The sequence below is a fragment of the Ornithodoros turicata genome, chromosome 1 (assembly GCF_037126465.1).
Source record: "Ornithodoros turicata isolate Travis chromosome 1, ASM3712646v1, whole genome shotgun sequence".
NCBI classification, from domain to species: Eukaryota; Metazoa; Arthropoda; class Arachnida; order Ixodida; family Argasidae; genus Ornithodoros; species Ornithodoros turicata.
Window position 1 is genome coordinate 172,252,392 of NC_088201.1, and position 25,244 is coordinate 172,277,635.

At 43.7% G+C, this 25,244-nt stretch overlaps 1 protein-coding gene across 2 annotated transcripts; it reads left to right on the forward strand.

Annotated features, from left to right (window-relative positions):
* Positions 1 to 390: 390 nt before the first annotated feature.
* On the forward strand, positions 391 to 9,185 carry LOC135378802 (uncharacterized). 2 transcript variants are annotated; one of them, XM_064611898.1, is made up of 5 exons: positions 391 to 856; positions 1,189 to 1,470; positions 1,880 to 2,090; positions 5,230 to 5,282; positions 5,479 to 9,185. In XM_064611898.1, the coding sequence occupies exon 5, from the start codon at positions 5,633 to 5,635 to the stop codon at positions 9,125 to 9,127; it is 3,495 nt and encodes a 1,164-aa protein (XP_064467968.1). In that variant the 5' UTR covers positions 391 to 856; positions 1,189 to 1,470; positions 1,880 to 2,090; positions 5,230 to 5,282; positions 5,479 to 5,632; the 3' UTR covers positions 9,128 to 9,185. The 2 variants fall into 2 exon arrangements, with proteins under 2 accessions (XP_064467968.1, XP_064467967.1); XM_064611897.1 differs by having other exon boundaries at positions 5,230 to 9,185.
* The last annotated feature ends 16,059 nt before the right edge of the window (positions 9,186 to 25,244 follow it).

Sequence of the window (25,244 nt, forward strand, 5' to 3'; positions counted from 1 at the left end):
TTATTCAACTAACGAAAGATATGTTACAAATTACCAGAGTCTTGCTTGACTTCATCCTTGTACAGAAGCAATCTGCAAAAACAAAGGGAAAACGAAACATCCTGTGAATGCTCTTCTCAATCAGGACAAAGTCTAGGATGACTCAAATCTCGATCAGGTGCCACGCAACAACAACAAGCAGCATTATCAAAGAATCGGTTAACGTTTTCCACTTTTCCGATATGTCTCTGATACTGTGTCATGCATTTGCATAGGAGTACGACGTTTGGAAGTAAATAACCCAGTGACAACAATCACTATAAAATAGAGGTGTTCTATACACACGCATTTCCAAACTTGTGTTGCGCATTGCGACAACAGCATACAACGAATCGAGAAGCATTGCATGACTACGTATTGCGGTTACCAGCTGTGATGGTTTCGAAATAAAAATAACAAAAAAAAAGGCATAAAGACAAGAGGTATACTCACATCCTTTCAAAGTTGCGTCGTCGATGAAGGTCTGATCGGTCTCAGTCGTCGACAGCTAGCTTATAAGACCCTTCATTTTTGTTTTATTTCAAGGGAAGGAAGGATCACGTGAATGCATCGTGGACAGCTTCTCCTTTCGCAGGAGCAGCATGTGAAATGCGATACCTCTTGCCGACGCGCTCTTTTTTCTTCTTCTTTTGGTATGATAACACAACCGCGAAACACCCGTCTGGCTTTTTCCAAACGCTCTTTGGGAACACCAACCACACACACACAAAAAAGAAACCGTTATCGCCCTCGCAAGATGAATTTTCGACTGGTGGTATACGCTGTCTGCCACGTACGAGCTTCCAGCAGTGAGTGTGCCACGTAAGAGCCAAGTGATGTGAGTATTTCAAACCATTCTTGTGTTACAGTGTATCTTATAGCTAAATGAAATGCGGGCATGTATTTGTTTTAAATTCTTTTTATTGTTTCGCTCAGATGAGACAGCAGAGACATGGTAGCCGATTTCGAAAGAGTGATACCGTAACCGCTGTGCTTTCCATTCCCAATGAGTCTTGCAATATTGTACACATTGCCGGGACATCGTTCTATTACTTGCCTGGGTTCGAAGCTTATTTCACATAGCTTCGAGCACTCGAAGTTATAATAATTGTGCGCGACATTTGCTTCTTTCAAGCAATGCCATAGTTGACGTGTATCATTTTGCGACAGATTTACTCCGTATCTCGTCGGATGACCATTGCTGAGCCAAAGGCGTACGGCAGTTACTGCAGCTGGACATCGGTGGACGTAGATGTTATGGTCAATCTGAGTCACGGTAGTGCATTTTCCCTGTTTCAGTGTTGGTTTTGTAAATTCTGTTGTAGCTACGAAAACGAACAGGGAAACAGCACTCAGAAAGGACAAGGTGTAGCAGAACATCTCCGGACATCTATTTACCATGACGACCTACAGTAAAATGAGACAACTCGTCATGGATTTCAATATTTATTGGTAAGCGTCTTTGGGTGACAACCTATTTTGCAACAGGTCAATTGTCATGTCGTTTATGTACACAGCCAGGTAATGGTAGCCAGTCTTCATTGCGTAGTACATGATACATAGACTTTCGGCCACCAGTTGCATTACGTCGACGTCACGATCACCGTAATAGCTGAATATTGAGCTCATCTGTTTTCCCCATTCGGAGACCAGGTCGAACGGGTGGTCGGATAGGTGCTCACACTTCCTGTGCACCCTGGCATACATTGTTTTTGAAGACTCCCACACAGTCTTTTTCGCGGGAAGGTTCAGAGGCAGGGACTGGAACAGGAAAATGTCTCTGGTTATCTTAAATGCTGCGACGAGCACTGTGTCGTCCGTTGACTTCGATGAACCGCATTCTAACACGTCATTCCAACAGGTATGAGGACGGCGACATTTTCCTTGGAGTTGATGATCCTGGGTAACGTCCCGCATGCCGCACACATCATCACCCGATTGGGACCAGGAATCGCCAGCGTTGGCTGGCTGTTCGACATCGGACCAGTGATCGCCAGTCATTTCGTCGTCGGTGGTGGCAGGTAGTTCTCCGGAACCCAAGTCCTTCTACGACTTCCAGAAGGTTGCAACAGGTACTGCACCTTTCCATTCCGAACGCGTCTTTTTATAATGCGGTGGCCCTTTCCAGGCTGCACACGTGTTAATTCGCTTGCATAAAATTGACCTTCAATAGGTTCTTCCTGCTGGTCACGTAAGAGATAGGTATTCGGGTAACCAATCTTGACTGCTCTCACCACAAAAATTTCACGCGTAAACGAACCAAGATAACTTTTGACTAACTGGTGTCTAGACTTTGCTATTCTGACAAGTCGGCCAACGCGAAAACGTGGCTTCTCTGGGGGTTTGCTCGGAGTAGGATAGAGCTTTTGTCTAAATAAATGCTCATTTTCTTTGTTGACATCCACAGGTCGTGCCGACAGAGTTCTATGAACACGATGATTATATGCTTTGACCAGAGGCTGTAAAATTTTCAAGTACGATTTATGTCCCTGATATTCAAAAGCACGATAAAGTGGCGTCATAAGACTTCGAATAGATCGTTCTGCAATACTTGCTTTCGTATTTGAATTAGTGTGGAAGAGAGATATCCCTTTTGATTTTAAAAATGCTCCGACTGACTTATTGGTGAACTCTGTACCTCTGTCTGAATGAATCAGTCTCGGAGTCCCAATACGTCTAAAAGCGAGTCTCAGTCCACGTATAATTTCCGCTGCTCGTTTATTCTGCACAGGCACTACAGCAAGCATACGAGAAAATGCGTCGATACAAAACAAAAGATAGCGAAAACCCTTGTTGTATCTCGACAGTTTCTGAAGGTCTTTCAAATCTATTTGGAATATATCCTTCACACCCAAAACGATGGTCTTCCGGAACTGACGTGGTCGCTTAAGTTCTCTGAAGAGAGAGTACACATCACTGGTTTCCAGGAACTTGGCAACCTTCGCCGGCTTTTCACCGATCGCTCGTGCGAGTCGTTGAACACCACCTAGAGCACCAGGATGGTATACGTCCACGTAAGCAGCCATTAGCACAATTTTCTTCCACGAACACGAAGTCCATCGAATGACAAGTAGGCATTTATAACGGCTGCCACGTCACCTTTGTACCAAGAGGGCGATCGATTGTGCAGTTCGTATTTTATAAGCTCGATGACGGAACTACTTGGAACAACGCGAGAATGACAGATAATCCTTCCCTCTTCATCTATCGCAAATACGGTCTTTAGCATCTGCAGAATGGCGAGGGCCTTCTTCCTGTGTCGTGCGGGAAAATGCACCAGAATGTTTTCGTCCCGAAGGTAACCACAGTGTTCCTGTTGCGTTTCCAACGTGCTCAATACCGGTTCCATTCTCGAAGTCTCTTAGCCGCTCTTGTGATAACCGGAGAAATGCGTCGACGAGGTGTCTCAGGTGTGAACGTAGGACTACCGGCTGATGGCTCTGCAGTCTCCTTTTCAAGTCGAGATGGATGTACGATAAGTGTCGGTATATTTAGCTTGACCAATAGTGGTAGGATCCTCTCGAGATACGCGGGTCGCCACACATTTCGCGCTCTTGTGACCAAATAATAAACAAGGTCTACAACGTTGGTATTTGGTATTTGTTCACCATTGACAATGAGCTCAAACGTTTTACTATTCCAGCCGAGCACGGGTTTTAGTAAACGCAGTAATTGGCTTGCTCTCATCTTGTAGCCGCTGCTCATAAAATTAACGATGGCATCTTCCTCCTCGTCCGCTTGAATCTGTGTCTGCTCTCTTGTCGATGCCACATGATTTGTCTCCTCACCTGCTGCACTAGGCTGTCTTAATGTGTTCGCGGGAGGATGCAATAGCTTGTGCAAGTACTGGATGATCTCCTTGGCCTTGATATCATCAGGCTCCTGTTTATTCAATATCGACGGAATAGTGCTTTCCCGATAGGGAACAAGCTCGTATTTCTGCATTATTTAAATGCCGATTGCTTTTGCGATGCTTTTGCCCGCTAAACTTGAAACGAGACCTAACAAGGGGGGCAACAAAAATTGCAAAAACCCGCCGGACTGATGAAGAATCCGTTTAACTTTCTTCACATCTGCACGGTCTTGCCTGGAAGCCAGTGTCCTAATGGGTGTTGCAAAAGGCTGCAATTGCTTTTTAACTTTCGGCGGTACGTCGATGTTTCCTTTGCAGAGGTTCATACAAATCTCCCTGATTGTTCGTAGCTGTTCCCTGCTGGCATGTTGAATCAGGTTGTAACGATCTTCCCCTGTCTTTGCTTCAGCGATCATACGAAGGAAACGAATGTGTTTGTTAAGCCTTTTCATGACCTGTATACGATCTGTCTGTGATCATCCGGGAAAATGTTGGTCCACACCTTATAGTGATCGTTGCTCTGTTGAGACAAGTCGATAACTAAGTATGAGTATGGTTTCTGACAGGCATCTTTATATATCGTGGGCAACAAATCATTTCGCCCGAAAATCTGCCTGGACAGCATACGCAGCTGGTCTGTAGTGCGTGGTGAACGAAATAAAACGAGAGCCGTGCTATTGAATTGTATTGTGCGATACAAAGGGTCGTTGACGAACAGGTATTGCGAGATGAACACAGCCGTGATTGACAGGTGGTGACACCCAGCGATATAAAATTTGCAGATTTCTTTGAGTCTTTGCCGGTCGGCTAAACAGTCGTCAAATATAAATAATGAGTGGCTATAATTCTCCGGATCTGCAGGGATGTCTTGACTGAAATTTACTTCAGGAAGAGTATCGAATACCGGCTGCTTATAAAGATAGATATACCATATTTGCTTGAACGGTTTGTCAAAGAGGACAGCTCTGTGTTTAATTAGTCGTGCCACGAAGGTGGATTTCCCACTTTGACTAGCCCCTGAAATTGACACCGAGGCAGGCGTCACGAACCTAAAAGGTGCTATCACTGTCATTTCGTGCAAGGGAATGAAGTCTGGTCAAGATACGTTTCGTTAGATAAACAAGTCCGTGCTTGCAAACTGCAGGGAAAAAAAAGCAAACTGCAAAGGTAGGTTCGACTGCAGAGTTGACGATGTAAAAAAAAAGAAGACTCCTCAAGGTTGCCATGCTGGCAACTTCTTATATAAGAACTGTCTGACGCTCAGCTCCTTCACTCTCGAACCTCCTTCTGAGGAGGTATGGTGTTCAGAATGATGAAATATTTTGCAGTGTTCTAACATGTGCTCCTTTTGTTTTCAGTCGGTCCAACGTGTCCGAAGGATCATCGTCGTCATCATTGCATCAGTGTACAAGTAAGCATCATGTCTTCGTCGATCTTGCATAAACTTGACAAGTTAAAGAAATGTGGAGAGTTTCAAAAAATGGCGACAATTCCTAAAAACATCAAGTATGATGTGGTTGATGTTAACAAAATTGAAACGAGGTATGGCGAGGCGGTCTACGTAGAAATTATGAAGGATCACGAGCACGTAAAGGTGTTCCTTCCAGCTCGGTTTCATAAACTAAGCACTCAAGACATCGAAGACATGAGGAACACGAGCGGACTCTGGATGGAGAAGAAAGAGCGAGTTGGAAAAGACGGGAAACGTCTTCTTTCGCCAGACATCGTGTTCGGTCAATCCGAGTAAAAAAATAAAAAGAAATGGTGACATGCCACCTTTGTCCTCCGGCCGATCGGCAGCACTACACAACAGCGCTGGGACTTCAAGTTCATCTGGCTAACGTTCATAACCTTGCAACACCCTGTATCCCATTTTGTGAGACACTCTGTACGCTCCGCAACTATACCAACCGCTATGAGCTTCATCTACATGACAGAGACGACGACGGGCAGGATGTCAGCACATTCTTTCATGAAAACGGACGCTACCTTGCCGGTGTACTTCGACATTTCGGATTTCCGTTACGCTTTTATGTTTTGCTGAAGGCGGAACTCGGTCGACATACGCCTGAGGATGAGATCATATTTGTCACTCAATTTATTCCTTCGAGTGTGCATACGCTGTGGTCGGAACGAGACGTAGAACGTGCTGTCATTGAAGTAGGCACTGAAGTCACCAACAATTTAGAAAAGCTTGAAATGCAAGGGTCGGGATTTTTCTTATTTCGAATTCACGCCTGCATTCTTCATGTCGGTCGTCTCGCACCACAGCTCATTGGTTGTACCGACTTTGAATTGCCAAACGAATTGAAAAAAAAGTGTCGGTGTCTTCTGAGTGTCGACCTTCACGAGGATAGTGAACAGAACATGTGTTTCGCATTTTGCGTACTTGCCGGTCTACATCCTGCAAAGGGTTCTTACAGACGCAGAGCTTCATCCTACAGGTCATACCTGTCTCAATATGTATTTCCAGAGACGTTTCCTGTAGTGTTCCCGAAAGATGTAGAAATGTTTGAGAAGCAGAACGATGTGAGCATTAACGTGTACGGTTATGACAAAGATGAAAAATATGTTTACCCGATTAAGGTTGTTGACGACCAGTGCAAGAAGCATGTCGACCTACTGCTGATTGACTTCCATTTTGTACTCATTACTAATTTCAATGCTTTGTTCACACCACCTGGTTATTTTCACTGCAAACGGTGTACGATGGGTTTCACCACCCCGGGTGTACTCGCCGATCATCTACTAATGTGTAAACAACAAAAAGTGTCCAAGACTATTTTTCCAAAGAAGGGTGAGACACTGTCGTTTGCCGGAGAGCATTTGATGTCGGAAGTTCCCTTCTACTGTGTATACGACTTTGAGAGTGTACTATCACCGTGTTCGGGAGGCGGGAATGTCTACGAGGAACACATCCCTTCATCCTTCTGTCTCCTCGTCATACGCTCGTGCGATTCGTATGTCTTGAAGAAACATATTTACCGTGGTGCAGACTGCGTTTCCGTTTTCATGGAACTATTGCGTAATTTGCATGATGAGCTGTATGCGATGTTGCACGAGACTGTGCCCTTGCAAATGACCCCAGGAGACGAACTCGAACATTCTGAAGCCACTCACTGTAACATCTGTAAAGAACCATTCACTAAGAAGCAGAAAGTGCGAGACCATGATCACGTAAGTGGAGAATTTCGCCAATCATTGTGTCAGGGATGTAATCTGAAACTGCGGATACCACGGAAAGTGCCCATCATTGCACATAATGCCAATTATGACCTCGGATTCATAGTAGCTCATCTGCACCTGCTTCGGAAGACAGACATCAGAGTGATAGCCTCCAGTTGTCAAAAGTTTAAGGCTATAGACATTGGTGTGTTCCGCTTCATAGACTCGTTAAGCTTCCTCAATGCTAGTCTCGACACACTGACGAAAAATCTATGTGACAAAGGTGAATCTAACTTCAGGTGTCTGCGTCAGTTTTTCGCAGAGGAGGACTACTTCAGGTTGGTTGTACGTAAAGGGGTTTTCTGTTATAACTACGTTACCTCTTTTGAACGTTACGACGAGCCCTGTTTGCCATCACGTGACCAGTTCTTTAACCAACTGAACGGATCAGAAGTGAGCGAGGAAGATTACCGCCATGCGCAAAATGTGTTTGAAAAATTTCAACTGAAGAGCCTGGGCGAGTACTCGGATTTGTACCTTCTGACGGACGCATTGCTTCTGGCAGACGTGTTTCAAAACTTCCGAATATGGGCGTTGGAGACGCACAAAATTGAACCACTTCATTTCGTGTCACTCCCGGGACTAAGCATGTCTTGCGCACTAAAAATGAGCCGGATTAATCTGGATTTAATCCACGATCCCGATGCCTATCTGTTAATTGAACGGGGCCTGCGTGGTGGTATGACCCAGTGTTCAACGCGAATGGCCACTGCAAATGTCCCAGGGACAGATCAGTACGATCCCGAAAAACCAAAGACCATAATTCATTACATGGACATAAATGGACTCTATGGCACAGTGATGCGTGAACCACTCCCATTCGGAGACTTTGAATGGCTGTCACCCGAAGAGGTTGCAGGTTTAGATGTAACCCTTGTTGCAGATTATGCAGACGTTGGTTATTTTTTAGAGGTAGACCTGGCCTACGTACAAGAGCTCCACGAACGACATAAAGATTTACCGCTCGCGCCCGAAAAAATGAGCGTCCCGTATGAGTTGCTTTCGGATTATCAGAAAGACCTGATGAAAAAATTTAACCTCCCACAGCATGATATAGAACCGAAATTACTCCTTACACTGCTTGACAAGAAGAAGTATTTTCTTCATTATCGCAGTCTAAAGTTGTACCTACAGTTGGGTCTTCGGCTCGAGAAAATTCACCGGGTGCTCAGGTTCAAACAAAAACCATTCCTGCGATCCTATGTTGACTTCCATCATGAACTACGCAAGCAGGCAACCAATACCTTCGAACGTAACCTGTACAAGTGTTTAATTAACTCCGTATATGGGAAAACATGTATGAATGTACGAAAGTTCGTCGACTGTCGCTTAGCAACTTCCGAGGAGCAAGTGTTGAGATTCTTGCGTAAACCGAACCTCAAACAATTCAGGGCTCTAAGCTCTAACGTAGTCTTGTTTCAGTTCGCTCAATCGATAGTCCGTATGCGACAGCCTCTGTACCTGGGGTTCACTATTCTCGAGCTGTCTAAAGTCATGATGTATGACTTTTATTATAACAACTTGCTTCGGGTAGCCCCGGACACAAGGCTCTTGTATATGGACACAGATTCTTATATCGTGATGCTGAGCGATGAGAAGGCCCTTGCGGAGCTCGCCGATACCCACCTTGATACATCTGGTCATTCTTGTGATGACTCGATGTATTCTACGAAAAACAAGATGGTGCTAGGAAAATTTAAGAACGAAATGCCCCACGACCACATCCTAGGGTTCTGTTGCCTGAAACCAAAGCTCTATGCACTAGACCTCCATAGTAAAAGACGATACAATCGTGCTAAGGGGGTGAAACAATGTGAAGCCCAGAAGTTGCATTATTCAATGTACATAGACTCTCTTAAGCTTGGTGAAGTGTACAAAGTTTGTCAGAACCTCATTGTGCGCAAGGAAAATATAAATAAAAGTGTATGTGTTACGAAAGTAGCTTTAAATCCCCTAGACACAAAGCGTTTCATTTGTGAGGATGGTATCCACACGTTACCCTTTGGGTACGCATCCAATGGAAAGATGTAGACAGTTTTTATGCATATGTTGCCCTACCTGGCTGTTGTTGTTGTAATGCTGTTTATATATATATATATATATAAGATTGTGCCTGTAACGACATGGAAATAAATACAATTTTATTGTGTCAAAGTACACTGCAACATGACATGTTGTCTGTCTTTCTTGGGAATTGCTTCCGTACAAGGACGGGTACCAGCTTGTCGTTCAGCGTGAAGTTCGTTGACGAAAATCTCTGAGTGCACTCTCGGAGCGAGAATCCACAAGCGAGCATGCTGCCTACATACAGGCAGTAGAGGCGACATGTAGCTGATCCATAGCCCTGAAGTCTTTTCTTGTTATAGTAAAATGACCTGGTAGGATGAATGAATTGGTAGAATTCTTTGTGGACGGGCTCAATGCCGTAACTATCAAAATACGTAACCACATTGTCACCGGAAACATAAGTCATGGTCCAGTGTTCACCGTTACTGCTCCTTGGAGCTGTGTTAATCACATAAATCCCGGGTATGGCTTCCTGTCTTGCGATTTCATTGCATGCAAAGGTTCCCCGAAACAGTTCTCTGGTGCAGTAGTGTCTACTGAATGCTGCATAGAACTGCCACTCCTCCATGTTTATTTTTCAGACAAATTTCACTCGTCTGTCTTTGTTGATTTCTAGCACACGAGGTGTTTCGGATACAAACAACACCGTAACTGCTTCTGTTAGATTGGCAGCAAACGTTAGGGTCAGACGAACGTTGGCTTGAACAACAGGACAAAGAGCATTCACTTCTGCATCTGGAGTCAGATGGTAATAAAGCATAAATGTCTCTTTTGCATACGCAGCTGGAGCTATTGGTATATCCTTGCGTTTTAGTTTGTGAAGCAGGTGTATATAGGCTTTGGAATAGATGTCTCGTTGGAAGTCGAACTCATCCGTGTACTGTTGTCCACCAACGTCCAGTAGTACTCGTTTTAGTTTGAAGTTCTCAAGCTTGAATGGGTTTCGTGGTCTGCTACCTTGGTAGGCATCGCTCCTGACCATCAATACTGTTAACTTGGAGGGAACTCGCTCGCTGTACAAGTCGTCAAATATCACCTGAGATTGGTTAGGGGCGATGGTTCTGTACTTAATTTCCAGTCCTCGGAGAAGGTATACTGCAGGTGTTGTTTGAAGTCTTCGTTCTATACCAACAAGTATACTCGGCGATAACTGAACACGTCGGAGGTAGAGCACGATACGTGAAAATTCCACAGTGTGCTTTTCTGTTGCACCATCAGCTTGCAAGAGACGAAAATCATCCGACGCTTGACGTAGCACAACTCGAATGTCGGCTTCCGTTAAGAATGAGCTTCTGTTGTTGACATATGTCGCTGAAGATTGGGCTGTACATGTCACACAGTGCCGATCCTTTGGTTCGCTTGTAACGAGCGAAAACTCCTTTTGAATCAGATGTGGGAGCATATACCTCACTCGTGCCTAAAGGGTCTGGCTCGTATAACATTGCTGAAAGGGTGTGTGTCTGAGTTACATTGTTGGCATTCGTAATGATGTCCAAGTAGGAACGGTAGCCATAATGTTCGAAACTCGAAACCAAGGTTGAATTCAGGTAGATATGTACGTGTTGAAACAATGATGAACCAAACGCTTGGACAGGTATGACTGCATCAGGTGTTGTTGAAGTGCTTGTTGTAGTTACCGCTGGATCTCCATTCTTTCGAATGATCTTGCACTGAATATGCAAAAAGCTGGATTGAAGATCAAAGAAGCCCCCACCGAGTCCCGGAACATTGTACTCGATCACTCCGCTTGATGTCGGAGCAGATACTGGGAAAAACTCGACGTATTCAGACTTCTCCAAAGCAAAGTTTGTAGGTGGAAGAGAGAAGAGTTCCAGCAGGTTTGTAGTACACAGACAGGAATCTTTATGCACTACTGCAATAGACATTTTTTTTTTTCTGTCAAGTAAAGTAGTCAGATTTCCTCCGCTTCTCCGCAGGTCGAGCTTTTTTAACGGCCTTGCGTTTTCTTCCTTTCCCTGTGAGTCTCTGAAGTAACTCGTCACGAGTTTTATGCACTGTGCGGTCTACTCCTTTCTTGACGGCTTCTCGAAATGATGCTCCTTGCTGGACTTCCTCGGCTATATGTCTTCCAGTATCAAGGAGCTTTCTTCCAACGTATGGCGCGACCTTCTTGGTCAGTATGGGCAAGAAACCCCTCAATACGTCACCAAATATGCCTCCTCCAATCTGATAAAGCTCGCGAGCAGTATAGTGTGGTAGATGCTCTCGCTGGCCTGCACCAAAATGTGCTATGCAACATGGTGGGTTTGTTATATACATTTACGTAGGTGGATCGTCAACCCGACACGTCCAGAGCCAGAAATGAATGGAATGAAATCACCTATCTCGCTTGCCAACTCGATTTGAATGGTTGTCAATTCCTTCGCAGATACATATTTATAGTAGAGGTTTGTGAATAAGTAAGACATCACATCGTTCCTACCCTGGACTCTGAACGGTATCGATCGAAGAAGTGGTGCTGTCACGTCACCCACAAATTCGTTCTCGATGACATCGCAGTATATGAAAATATAGTTTTGAGCAGGGAATAGACAAACGTCTCGTTCGGCGACTGCATAACTTGAGAAAGTTGTCCTCTTTCCGAAGCCCAACATCAAAGTCAAATAAGGATGAAAGGTCACATAGCCATCGTTCATGCGTTCCAGGTGACAAATTCCGTTGTATGGGTTACATACGAGGAGACGAGCATCTTGCGACAAATGAAGTTTTGTTCGATAGGCATGGTTAATGGAATTAACGAGGTCCTTCCCCGATTCGTAGTAGCCTTCTGGACTTCATACTTTACCATTCGTGAACGATAGGTAACTATGTTAATCGTTTCTTCCGTATCCACCTGGTATTTGAGTAGCTTCACGGGTGACCCTCTGTCCAACTCTCCACAGCCGATTATCTTTTCAGCCATGCCAAGCTTAGCGGCAAGAGTTGCGCTAATTTCCAACCCATAGTTCAGAGGAAGTTGTATCTCATAATGACCGGTACCACGTATAATTCTTGTCTTATACAGCAAATGTTTTGCTAAAAATTGTCTCAAAGGCAAGAGAATGTTTTCATTAGCGTTGAACTTGACCTTCTCTGTTCCTTCAATCGTAGAACCAAGGAATGTCGTTTCCGATATACTATTGACTGTGTCAGTTACATTTTTAATCGCAAAAGGGATGTTGATTTCTGTTAAAGCGGCCTCCCACCTACCCTGCAACGTCTGTGGATGGGCTAGCTTTACTCGGAACTTGCTCATTGTGTTGTCGGGAAACACATCCAAAGATGCATTTGAGAGCAGGTTCACATAGAACTGGTCAACCATGTTTTTTTTTTCTTTTTCTGGTGAAATTTCTATGCGTACGCTTAATTTATATCGCCAGAAAGTGCGTTGACGTCGTGACAGCGAGACTAGCGTGCTGCGGTTTGAAACCGAAATTACAGTCGGTCAATAGCTTGAAACCAGAGGGCATCTGGCAACACCTAGGAATTCGAAACTGAAACCAGAACTACACGTGGAGCAACCAAGCTTGGCGTCCATTCATTTAAAACCAAAACCGAAACCGAAACTACAGACGGCCAAAGCTTGAAAACTAGAGGGCGCTTGGTGGGAACCGAAACTACCTGGCGCTCTGACGCGGCAACCAAACTAGGTGACGGACTGACGTCAACCCGATCGGAAAAATACTATTAAATGTCATCAGATGTTATTGCCTGTTATTAAATGTCATTTGTGTGTTATTACATGTCATTGCGCGTTATTACATGTCATTGCGTGTTATTAAATGTCATTAAACGTGCATCCAGGTGCCCATCAAACGCTATCGACACGTGAGTTCCCATTGTTTACCTGAGTTAACCGTTACCTTATCCTGGCGGCGCATGTTATTGAAACCTGGGAACCCATTGTTCACACTATCGATACATGATTTCCATTGTTTTCTGATATATCTTATCGTGCGTGTGCGTGTCGCATGTAACCTGAGCGGCCCATTGTTATAAGATCTCATATATACCACTACTTACCACATATTAGAAATCATCAAGATTTTGTCTTATTAGGTTTTTAAGAGGTGTGAACACATTCACACTTCAAAAAGAGTCACTAAATTATAAGAGGTGGTTCTAAGCTTAGCTTTCAGGCTTACAAAACTGAAGTTCAATTGTTACAAAACATATGCAGGGAACTGAGTTTCTTGATGGCAGAGTTAACATAATTGTGTTGTTCAAGTTGTCCGTGAACCGGCCTTGGTGGCTGAGTCTGTAGTGTGTTCGCCTTCTGATCCCGAGATCAGCGGTTCGAACCCGGCCAAAAACACCAGCAACTTAGTGCCAGGATACAGGATGCTTAGTCATGCCATGTTCCACAAGGGACATTAAATACGGTGTGTTGTGTGGTGAGCTTTCATTGCACATTTAAGGACACTCAGGTGGGCAATCCACAGACCGACTGCTGTGGTGTCACTCATAATCTCAGTTGTCTCGCAATGTAAACCCCAATTATTCTTCAGTCTTCCATGCTGGTATCTGTCCACAAGAGTCGTCACCAGAAATCTAAAAAATATAGCCAAATGCAGAAAGAGAACTGGAATTAGGAGGGTCATCCAAAAATAAGTTTCCTGATATTTGTTATTCAAAGGAAACACCACTAGGACAAACTGAATGGTGTAGTCGTTGGGTGTGACATCCCGGCACTGCAGATGTTGGTTAATGGAGTGCCGTTCACCGATGTGTCAGGCATTCAAGCATTGATGTAATATTTCCGAGTACGTCTGACTATCCTAGTAAGTAAGTAAGTAAGAGTAGTAAGTAGTAGTAAGTAAGAGTTATCCTACTTTTCGTTAAAGAAATAAGACTGCTTTAGAGAATATCCACTGACAGTTAACACCTGTTTATACAAAACACTTTACAGGCATTGAAATGGTGTGTCCTCTATACAGGGTCGTGAAAATCTGCAGAATGAACAGTACAGTGGGAGATCAGCTATAACACCACGAAACAACGTCTCTTTTCTGAAATTCCGAGAGTTGTTAACGGAGACTGGCGGGTCACTGGTACTGCACTCTGATACTAATGGGAACAAATTTCCTTCAGCTTGGTCAACAAAAGTTATGCGAGGTGGGGCCACATTTGCTCGGTAACGTTTGTAAAGAGCAACGAATGAATGCAGCTTGCATTTTCCTTCAATGGTATCAAGACGGTCAAGATGAATTTCTTGGAACAATTATTATTAATAAAACGTGGGTGCATTATGCAAGTGCTGAGACAAAATACCATAGGAAGTCATGGTGGGTGCCCGGTGAAAGCATTCTGAAGGAGGTCAAACTCGCGTTTTCGTCTGGAAAGGCTATGCCGACAATGTTTTGGGACCAGTGATGGCCACTAACTACTTCTACAGTAGTTTAATCTACTAACTACTTTGCGATTGAGTAGTTTAGCTACTAGTTCAACTACTTTTCAGGGGAGTAGTTAAAACTACTTAACGTTGTCCATCAACACCAATCCCTTGTAGTGTTCTTGGACACCTAAATATGAATCACGAACAATGATAAACTTTGGCTCAAGCCATTGCTACGATCGTCAAATACAAAGCTTGCGGCGGGATTCTTTCTGTGCCTACGCGATAAACTAAGTTGCAGAATTATTTCGCAGCAAATGAGGCTTCACTAGACAAGCATTAAAAGTGAAGATTTAGCACACATGCACGACACATTTGCTCTGCACCTCCGTTTTTATCAAACAAGTAGAGCTCAAGGTAAAAGTCGAAAGCACAATCGTGCCGTAAACTTTGCGGCAAAATCGGAAGTAGTTGGCGCCTTCAGTAACCTAACTACTGTAGTTAACTACTTAAAATAGTAGTTTAACTAGTAGTTGCCACTACATTTCTGCAAGTAGTTGATAACTACTTTTTAACTACAGTCAGGTAGTTTAACTGGTAGTTCAACTACATGTAGGTAACTACTAGCCTGTTTAGGACTATCGTTGTGTGCAACTTGTAGAATATCTCACACGCACAATCACAGTAAATGCAGATGTACTCGAGATCCTGGGAAAGCTTCAAACTACAATGAAACAAAAACGCACAGGACTTAAAAGGGTGTAGAGTACCACGTCAACGCTGTCTGCACTGGTCTTGAAAGACTCGCGATATGTTCCAGAAATTCATCTGGAAATTTGCCAAAGAGAGGAAAAGTACACGAGCGACCTGGTACAACGTTGAAGTAGGAAGCATCGCCTTGAGCATGAGGAGAATGAAGTATACAGGAGACACACAAACGTGAGTTTCCTTTTCGTGAGCTTCCTGTATACTTCGTTCTCCTCATGCTCAAGGTGATGATTCCTACTTCAATGAAAATTTGCCCAATTTGCTGTTCCATCTTCCTCTCAAAGCGCCCCTCGGCAGTCATGAATTCGCAAGTGATCATGAAACACAAATTGATCAGGTGAAATGCAAAGAGAATGCCTCACTTTGTAAACAGGACATAGCATGGCACAGACAATACAGTATTGAATACTTGATATCACAGTACCGAAAATGTTCACCTAAATAAAGTGACTATATTAGGCAGTAACGTTGAGCTCTAATCTGTACATAAACTTTTTCAATGTTATGCTATAGATTTATCATTTTGTTCACAGCAGAGGAACTTTTGTTGGATGATCCTCAACATGAAGGAAATTCCTTATTCTGTTACTTTCCATCACACATGTGTGAAGCAGCAAGTACAATCTGTTTGCAAATGATCATACTGAGGTAATAAAAATGGACTCTGTAACAACTTTCAGAAACTATGCACGAATGGACCACATTAACTTTGTCAAATTATATTATGACCAAATGGATAGTATGTAGTCTTTCACGCTATGTGAGTTGTATGCCCATATATTGTAACAAAATATCAGTCAGATGAAGGCAGTCTGACTGAGGTACTAGATAATTTAAATAATGTCCATACATATGATTATCCGAGTTTTTCTGGCTCACTGACATGCATATATATAGCATCCACAAGCAGAAGACATTACCAGAATATAAGTGCTGTGAAGTAATATTTTATTTTACTGAATATATATCTGTTTTCTTAACGAAAGCCCGCATTTGTTCAGGGCAATGTTTCTTGAACTAGCGTTCCTGATGGCGTTACCGTTGCTGGTAAATGTAAACATTGTACATCAGTAACTCCCCTGCAGAATACTACGCTACACCAACTCAGTCATCAGCAACTAAATTATCGAATCACTTAAATGTCAATCAAAAAGTCGACTCCGACGAATCGTTCAGCGCAGCACTATAAACACCACTGCCCCATAAACACAGAAGCACTTTGCACGTATTGTGGGCAGCAGATGACAGATGTTTGTTTACTGCACATAACATTTTCCCACAAGCTACACAGCTACAGCAGTAAAATGTAATCTGACGTGACTCAGGGATTTCAGGACTCTTAAAAAATCTTGAAACTGTCCATGGTATCTCTACGCTACAATACGCTACAGATTAGGCACACCTGTAGCTCAGTAGCAAAGGCACCGATAAAATGTTTGCAAAAAGATCAGCGATTTTCAACACACACAGCACCACAATACGACACTCGTCACTCGTCGCTGCAACGACGATGGCGATGGAATAATAACTAACTTGTTTATTGATTTTAAAAAAGCGTTTGATAAGGTCCCGCATGAACGACTTTTGCTAAAAGTTGCCGAGTACAACCTATCCACGCAAGTCACGAACTGGTTACGCGCATTTCTCAGCAATAGGAGCCAGACTGTTAGCATTAATGGAGTTTATTCTGAACGTTGTTCAGTCACTTCCGGGGTTCCTCAAGGCTCCGTCTTGGGACCGACGCTCTTCTTCTTGTACACAAACGATTTGCCCCTCCACTTGCAATCATCAGTCAGGCTCTACGCAGACGATTGTGTGATATATCGCAATATCAAATCTTCGTCCGACTGTGCTGTTCTTCAAGCAGACTTACTTAATCTTTTTTCTTGGTGCTCGAAATGGCTGATGGAAGTAAACTGTGATAAATCAAAATGCATGTCCTTTTCAACGCTGGCTTCTCCCCTAGTCCACCAGTACCATACTCCATCCTCACACCTGGAAAGGTTAAGTGAATACAAATACCTTGGAGTAACTTTGACTAGCAACCTGTCCTGGAATGTCCACATAAATAACGTGGTCCGCAAAGCAAATAAGTCGCTAGGCATTGTGAAGCGAAACCTGTACCTAACTTCCCCTGACGCCAAAGCTCTTGCATACAAAGCGCTAGTCCTACCTCAATTAGAATTTGCCTCGCTTGTATGGAACCCGTCTCAGTCGTACTTAATTGACAAACTGGAAGCTGTCCAAAATAGGGCCGCTCGTTTCATTACTCACGATTATAGTACCTTCTCTAGCGTTACGGCGATAAAGCAACGTCTCCTTCTACATCCTTTGCGGACCAGAAGGATGATATCCAGCCTTGCACTTCTTCACAGGTTATACTACGCCGCTGACCTCCCACATCCCATCTACTGCCCACGGGCTCGCAGACTTTTTCCCAGGCTTGATCATTCTCATAAAATTTTTACCCCTTCGGTGCGTACTAACAAGTTTCTGTTCTCCCCTCATCAATTCATGGTTGCCACCTGGAACAACCTACCATCTCACATCGCCTTGGAGAGAGACTTGCCTTCCTTTATAGCACTGTGTTTTGAACATTTTTCTTAGTGCTCATGCCGCGCTTGCACTGTGTTGTATGCTTACTCCCCCCTTTATGTAATACCCTCATCGAGGGTCCTTAAAGTAAATAAATGTATGTATAATGATGATGATGTTGGTGTCACTTCCGCTGGATTGGCATATGTGTTATTTAACATTTAACCTCCGTCACCCAATTATAATGAATGGCCATAGAAATTAAAGAATATTACAAACAATAAGTACTCAATAAGCACGAGCTAAAGCAATGGCAATGACGTCTGCCCGTCTACCCAACCACCATACATCATCCATCCATCCAACCAGTTCGAACCTGTTCAGTTTCAACCGTTGAAACTGCAAACTTACCGCACGCGCAACGGGTAGCAGTTGGGTCTTGGCGGCTGCACTCCACTGGTTGTTATACGAAAACATTTCTAAGTTATAATCTCCCGCACATTTTGTCTTGCAATTTTTGAGCATAGCGAGAACGTACGCCATGCTGTCCAGTGATAAAAACTGTTGAGCGCAGCAGAGCCCCCAGATTACGCTCTGGTGGACAGCGTTTCTTTGTTCTCCGGCTTTCAAGTTCAAGGGGTGAGTTCACTCTTCATTGAAAGTAGGTGCCTGTTTCTGTGTACCAAATCGCATGTAGTAGAGATGCGTGGCATAATATCGGAATATCGTTTTCTTTATCTATTTCGGCTTCGTATCACCGATTGAAGCACATTGGAAGTGTGGACCTGACTGCACTTGCATTCAAAGTAGTGATTGATGTTGCATGTTCGGCAGTACAATGTTTCAGTAAGTGCCTTGGTTCGTCCTGGTGCTAAAACAAATACGGTATCACTAATTAACCATCGAGATTGATTCACGAGTTTTCGATGACTGTTGAAGTCTTGAGTAAACAAAAGTCGACAGTTACGGTTTGCAGGGCGGACACGCCGGAACATAAATGATGGTTAGTGCATTGTCATGTCAGCCCGGCTTCGGTTGTTGCATTTTTCGCTGGTAGTGAAACCACACACTGAAAATTTTGCGCAAGTACTTTTGTTTGCATGTCATGGTTTCATAGCAACTGCATTTTCCTTTTTATAGGTGCTTGGACTACCTTGCATCGGTGGATATGAAAATAATGGTAACCTACCCTACGAAACATCTATTTGCACATAAGCTTAACAGTTCCCTGTGAGGTAAGGGGAACCAGTTGTCTTTGACGTGTAACTGTGTTGTGCTCCAATGTTCCTGAAGTTTGATGTGCCCCCTAATCTTACTCTAGAGGGAGCCTCTTTAAATTTTTGTAAACAAAGTATTGCAAATACAGTTGGTGGAAGGCTCTAACAGCTTTACATTTACATGGTTGTCGTGTGGTTAACGAAATCGAACATTTTTTCAGATGCTCTGAAAGTCAGTAGGGAAGTGCGATGTAGAAGAAAAGACTGCCAGAAGCTTGCTAAAGAACCGCACAACATGTATGGCAACAGACAAAATATTCATCAAACGGTACAAAACTAGTATTTCTGTGCTTAGTCGTTTTGAAACATGCTTGGTAATGTATGGAGAACAGCGTGACTATGTCATTCCGTCTTACTTCACCCAAACAGCTAGCTGACAGTAGTGCAAGATTTGAGTTCCTAAAGGGTTTATTCACTGAAGTCACCTCAGCGCCATACTATAGGTCCCTCAACGTTACGTCCTTGCATTTGTTCGCTGCATTATTCTTTTTAGGTGACTATTAACACCGAAAACATGGAAATCGCTTGGATATTCTACAAATCACAGAGCGACAAGTTTGAAACACCAGATATACGATGAGTATAATATGGGTAACAGCTTGGCTGAGATCTACAATATGGTGGCCGATGGCAGCAAATCTGCCTGCTAGCGACAGTGGCGGCCTCCTGTGGATGACGTCTTGTGAATAAACCTTATAACAGTTGACGTGGTGATACAGCTCTTGCTTTGTATAGTCTTTTATAATATACACAGTGTTTATTTTTATCCTGTACAGAATTTTTGCACCATAGTTATGAGAGCAGCGCAGTTGTTGTTTTAGCGTAATGCAGTGATGGAAGTGCTGCGCCAATCAATGAGTGCTTCGCAGTCGCCTGCTCGACCAGGTAAGGTCGTGCATCACGAGAAAACGCCTGCCACATTGATGTACTTTCAGCAGGTGTCTTTCACAGCGAACGCTGTTACATCCTCGTTTCCCTGAGATCCTGGCAGCGTCTACATCAGGTAGTCACGCACAAACAGATTTTCAGCTGTTGCTGCAATTCGTGTTGTGTAGCTGTAACAGTCCTGTGTTTTTGTACGTGCAGCTTCTTTTCTTTATGTGCCTCTCAGATCAGTGTTGATACAGTTTTTGCTCTTATGTGGCCAGACAAGCATCCCGTGAAAGAGCGTGCATAGCAACTAAACAAACTAGTTAGGACTAGCAGGCTACATAATGCTTTCTGACATGTTTTGTTCTATTTTCTAGCCACAGTGAGTCATTGGAGGCAGTGCTGCAGCACCAACAATCACTCATTGGAAGAAAGGAATGAAGTGGCCTTCAACACCCTGATGCCAGTTCAACACTCATCAGTCAAAACACAAGATGCCTGCTGGGCAGCAAAGTCAATCCAGTTTTAGACTGAGTTTTATACCATAGACTTCGTGTGTGGTTTACTGTGAATAAATGTGCATGCTGAGATCCATGTTGCTATCAATTATATCGCATTTCTGCATGAACGCATGCCAGGACGGTATTAGGACTAGTCATCGTCTAAAGTACGCCTAAGAATGGCTAAAGTAAGGTACGGGAAATGTATAACCTTAGACCTGTCGCCTGAATGGACGGATGAAATTGGTCTAGCTTCATGTCTAATACATGGTTAAGTGTCTGGCCCTGTTCCAGGCATCAGGTCAAAAGAATGTCTAAATCTCGGCTAGGTACATAGACATCGGATGTCTAGGGCTAGATGGCTAGGTGGCGTTAGACGTGTTATTTGACGTCTAGTGGACGGATACTTGACATTTCGTCTACTGCCTAGACATTCTATAGACGTTCCTTATTTCTTTTTTTAGACGTCATTTAAACGTCTACTAGCCCACCATGTGCTCCCTGGGACGAAACAAATAAATAGTACATTACCGGTAAGGTCGAAGCTGCTCCGGCTAGTTGTACGGCTTGTCACGTATAAGAGGCACGGCACTGGCAAAACACCTTTTACGTCATCAGAAAAATAGCGAATACAAGAACAAACGTCACGCACGGTGGTGCAATATCTTGCCGGTTAAACTCAACGCGTCATAGTTGACACAAGTTGAACACAAGAAGCCACGAGGAAGAAGCAGCCGTTTATACGATGCTTTGTTCTCTTGCTACATGGTTGCCACACGCAACGGTCTGAAACCGAAACAAGCTCGTTTTTATGTTACGTGAATAAGCAAAGATCACGAATGCGTGAAGTTTGGAGAATGAAGCAAGTTTTTTTTTCTTGTTTTGATTTAGCGACGGCATTAGCTGGCGCTTATCAACTGACAAATCGACACCAACGTTTCAATAAAGAAATCCAAATAGCTTCGAGATCAGGGCGACCTACTCAGACTGATTGCAACTAGCATATAATTGATTAAACGTGTAATCGCTCGCCTGAAGTGACCCGGTATGGCATTAACAGCATGGTGACCAGTCCTCCTCAGGTACCCGCGGACGCGGCTGTCGAGTATGTACCATTGCGCCCATATACCATGTTGCAAGCCCATTTGCCGAGACTGTGCGCGCGCTGCGATTGGTCGAGAATGTTTTGAAATCGCATTTTGTACGCGCACATGTGCGTGCAGCGTCTCGGCCGTTTCAGCCGTTTCAGCATAGTTTCGAAATAACACGGCTGGCATGTCGTCCTCCTGTGTTCGGTGGTGTCAATCGACAGAACAGTTTTCAGAAATATGTTCGCCGGTTTATTCGTCCGTCATTGTGAGTCTACGCGTGTTGTGCTGTTTCTGGACATAACTATTATCCCACGAACAATCTACCAACTGCGGTACCGGAATGCTTCATGAGTTGGAGCGTGAAGAACAAGTTCGGGCGCCGTTGGATTTCGAGGACTGTCAACAACGGCAGGATTACATGCCACACAAGCGCTTTTCGCTTCGCTATAATGGATGCACCGCATGCAGCGAAGGAAGATGATCATCATGAAATAGTACGCACTCATGAGACTGGCTCGGTACTAGGAGTTGAACGGTGTGTTCGTTCTGCTTCATGTTCGAACTTTGTCCCAGTGCGTCAGCAACGTAGTAGGCTTTGTACGCACAGTGCACCCATGTATCAGATCTTTGAGTCAGTGCTTTGTATCCAATAAATCTTTATTTTACCCAAAAATCGCTTTAATTATTTTGAATACAGAATAACGGCGGTAGGCCTGAAATCCAGTAGAAGTCGATGGTAGCCAGGACGGGTCGAAAGGCCAGCCAGACATTGAGGCTTCTGATTGGCCGACTGGTTGTGCATAATATCTACCACGTCGCAATTTCATTGGTCGTGTGCCCAGTGTTGTGTGAATTATCTCAAACTATGGGCTCTATGGGGAGCTGTTGGAGCCTGATGGTGACCGGGCACTACCGGTAATGCGTTAGAACACCGTGTCAGCGAGTAATGATTCATTATATTTTCGAGACTCGGCGTGTAATGTATAATGCCATTATATTCTTGACGGGTAATATGTCTCTGTTAGCAACTTGAAGAATGTAATGATCAAGTAAGTCCCTGTACAAATGTATGATTTGGCAATGCATTTTAAAGAATAATGATTAACGCAACTAAGTACTTTTTGAAGATTGTGAGTAAAAGTAACACATCTGTGGTCGCCAAGACACTAATCCAGTGGGACTATGACCTGTATTGTCAGTATACACTGGATTACAGTATCGCCAATCTCACTTCCACTTCTTCCAGTGCAACTCCAGTGCGGCCAGTAACCAGTGTAGGCTGGTTTTCATGTACCCAGTAGAACTCCAGTACTGCCAGTAACCAGTGTACACTGGTACCCAGTGTCTCCGTGAAAGTCCAGTATATCCAGTGACAAGTATCAACTGGTTTCCAGTATTGCCAAACTGATCTCCAGTCTTTTCAAGTCTTACCAGTGGCATTTCCACTCTGGCCAGTAACATTTCCAGTTTAAAGCTTACTGGTGTTTTCAGCAGGGCCTCTATAGCGTCGCGGTAAGTTTGTGACATACTCAACCAGGGTTGAGTCTTCTTTTTTAAGATTGGGTACGTGCGAAGCTTCACCGCATGGCACCAACCACTTTGTTTAATAAGCTTTGGAGCGTCAGTGCGTGAAACAACCTTGAACTTCTCTGCATAGCACCACTATGCTTTGTCATTCTGCTTGATTTAGTAATTTCGTGTGTTGAAGTGCAACACACACTAAAACAAAAACGAACCCAAGCTTCACAGCTCTATAGGGTTTCTTGATCATTCATATTGTTTTCTCAAACCAGCTTCTCTGCACAGCATCAACTATCGATGTTTTCTCGATCGCGCGCTTCTTCCTGCGCTTTTTTATTTCGAACGCGTGCGGGATTCGCTGCGTAGCATCACAATGAGTTTTTGCCCTCTGTCTATTACACATTGAATGTTTTTGACTCAATCAACGGTGGCACGGTTGGGCCAAACTGGAACTTGTGATAGGTAACTCGCTAAAAAATCGATCAAAAACCTGCATATCCGCCTCACGTTGCTCGAAGATATTCCATAACTGCATGCTAGATCTTTCTCGAGTAAACCCACTCTTAACCTTTTCAAAACTAAGACTAGCTGTCCTTGCAGGCTTAATATACTTGATCGTCCAGAATATTTTCTTGCCACACCCTGCTCAACAAATCGAAGAAAAACAAAAATCTATCACGGCTGTAAAACCTGTGTAAAACCTTGACATCTTCTCGTCAGCCAGTATATCATCAAAAGCAGGAGTGTTTCCTCTTTTGGATTTCAATGTTTTAGCCTGCTATTGGGCCACCTTCTTTTTAAGATCCTCAGTTCTATGCTTGAGTTTGACTTTCAAGCTCGACCTGCAGCAACTCGTTTGCTGTAATGGCCTCCTCCATATATTTCCTGTACTCTGTAGTTGCTTCCTTTGCGCTTCCCTGCAAGCTGTAGCTATGCTCATTGCCTGTAAGGCAAACACAGGGTAACTGTCATAGTTATATAGAAATACAACATTACTTAGCTTCACGACCAGCACTAGCCATTTTTAAGCAATTCTTAGACAATGAACCAAGTAAATGTTTGATATTGTTGCCGGTGCAAACGTTCACACTGTATCAGAAACGAACATGGAATTAGTATGGACTGGTATACTGTCTGAGTACGCTCTTGAGTATTTGTTCCATGACAATGCGGTGTAGTGCTTAACGTACCATTTAATGCCATTTGCTGGTGGTGATTCAGGTCACTTTGGCTAAATGCAGGTTTTGAAGTTGGCTGGTGGATGATCAATGTAGCTCCCACCTCCACGTCACTGAAAATGATCACATCTTTCACTGTGTGGTTCATCTCCTGCAGGTGATATCGAATACTAGCACGACCAATCTCCATTATCAAATATCTCTCTAAGTTCAATGCTCACTTCTCTTTCCTTCAAGGTATGGGCACTTTCCTCTTTTTACTTTGTGGCAGATCTGTGAAGTGAATAGTGAAGATCTAACTCTTATCGTGAGTAGCTCTAATGTTATGTTTCTATAGCATATACCATTTGCTGTATCTGTAAAAATTCTTCTACAGCAAAAACTTCCATTCATAAGCGTTTCTTCCCGGAAGCATTAAAGTGAACGCCACATATTCGGCTATGTTTAGTTGGCTGTCAAAGGGAATATCTCCCGCTACGCCCTCCAGGGTGTAGCGGGGGATATTCCCTACACGTAATTCACCGTTTTTCTTCTACATGTAGAACAAACGCACCCAGTTTTTGTCCTATATGTAGAACAAAAACAGTAAATTACGTGTACCTATATCCGAGACGCATCATTGTTTCTACGTGTTGGTATCTGCAAGTCACTTGCCTTTTCAATTCACTCGTTTGATTCATATCGCCCGGATCGCCGGATAGCTAGGAAACTTATGCGAGACAAAATGGCGTAAATGCAGGCTAGCTGTTGGATAAATTTCATGATAGGCAAGCCCGAGCGATGGGCAAGACACGTAAACAAACACAAACACGAGGGCTTGAGCCCTTGTTTGTGTTTGTTTACGTGTCTTACCCATCGCTCAGGCTTGCCTATCATGAAACTTATGCGATTACACATGTCTGTCCCAAGCCATGTTGTTGTTGGAACCAGGTACAGAGCAATGTGTTCCTCCTTTGCCACATTTGGTTTCCAGATTCTGGACTGCATTATCTGTGAATGTGTAGAT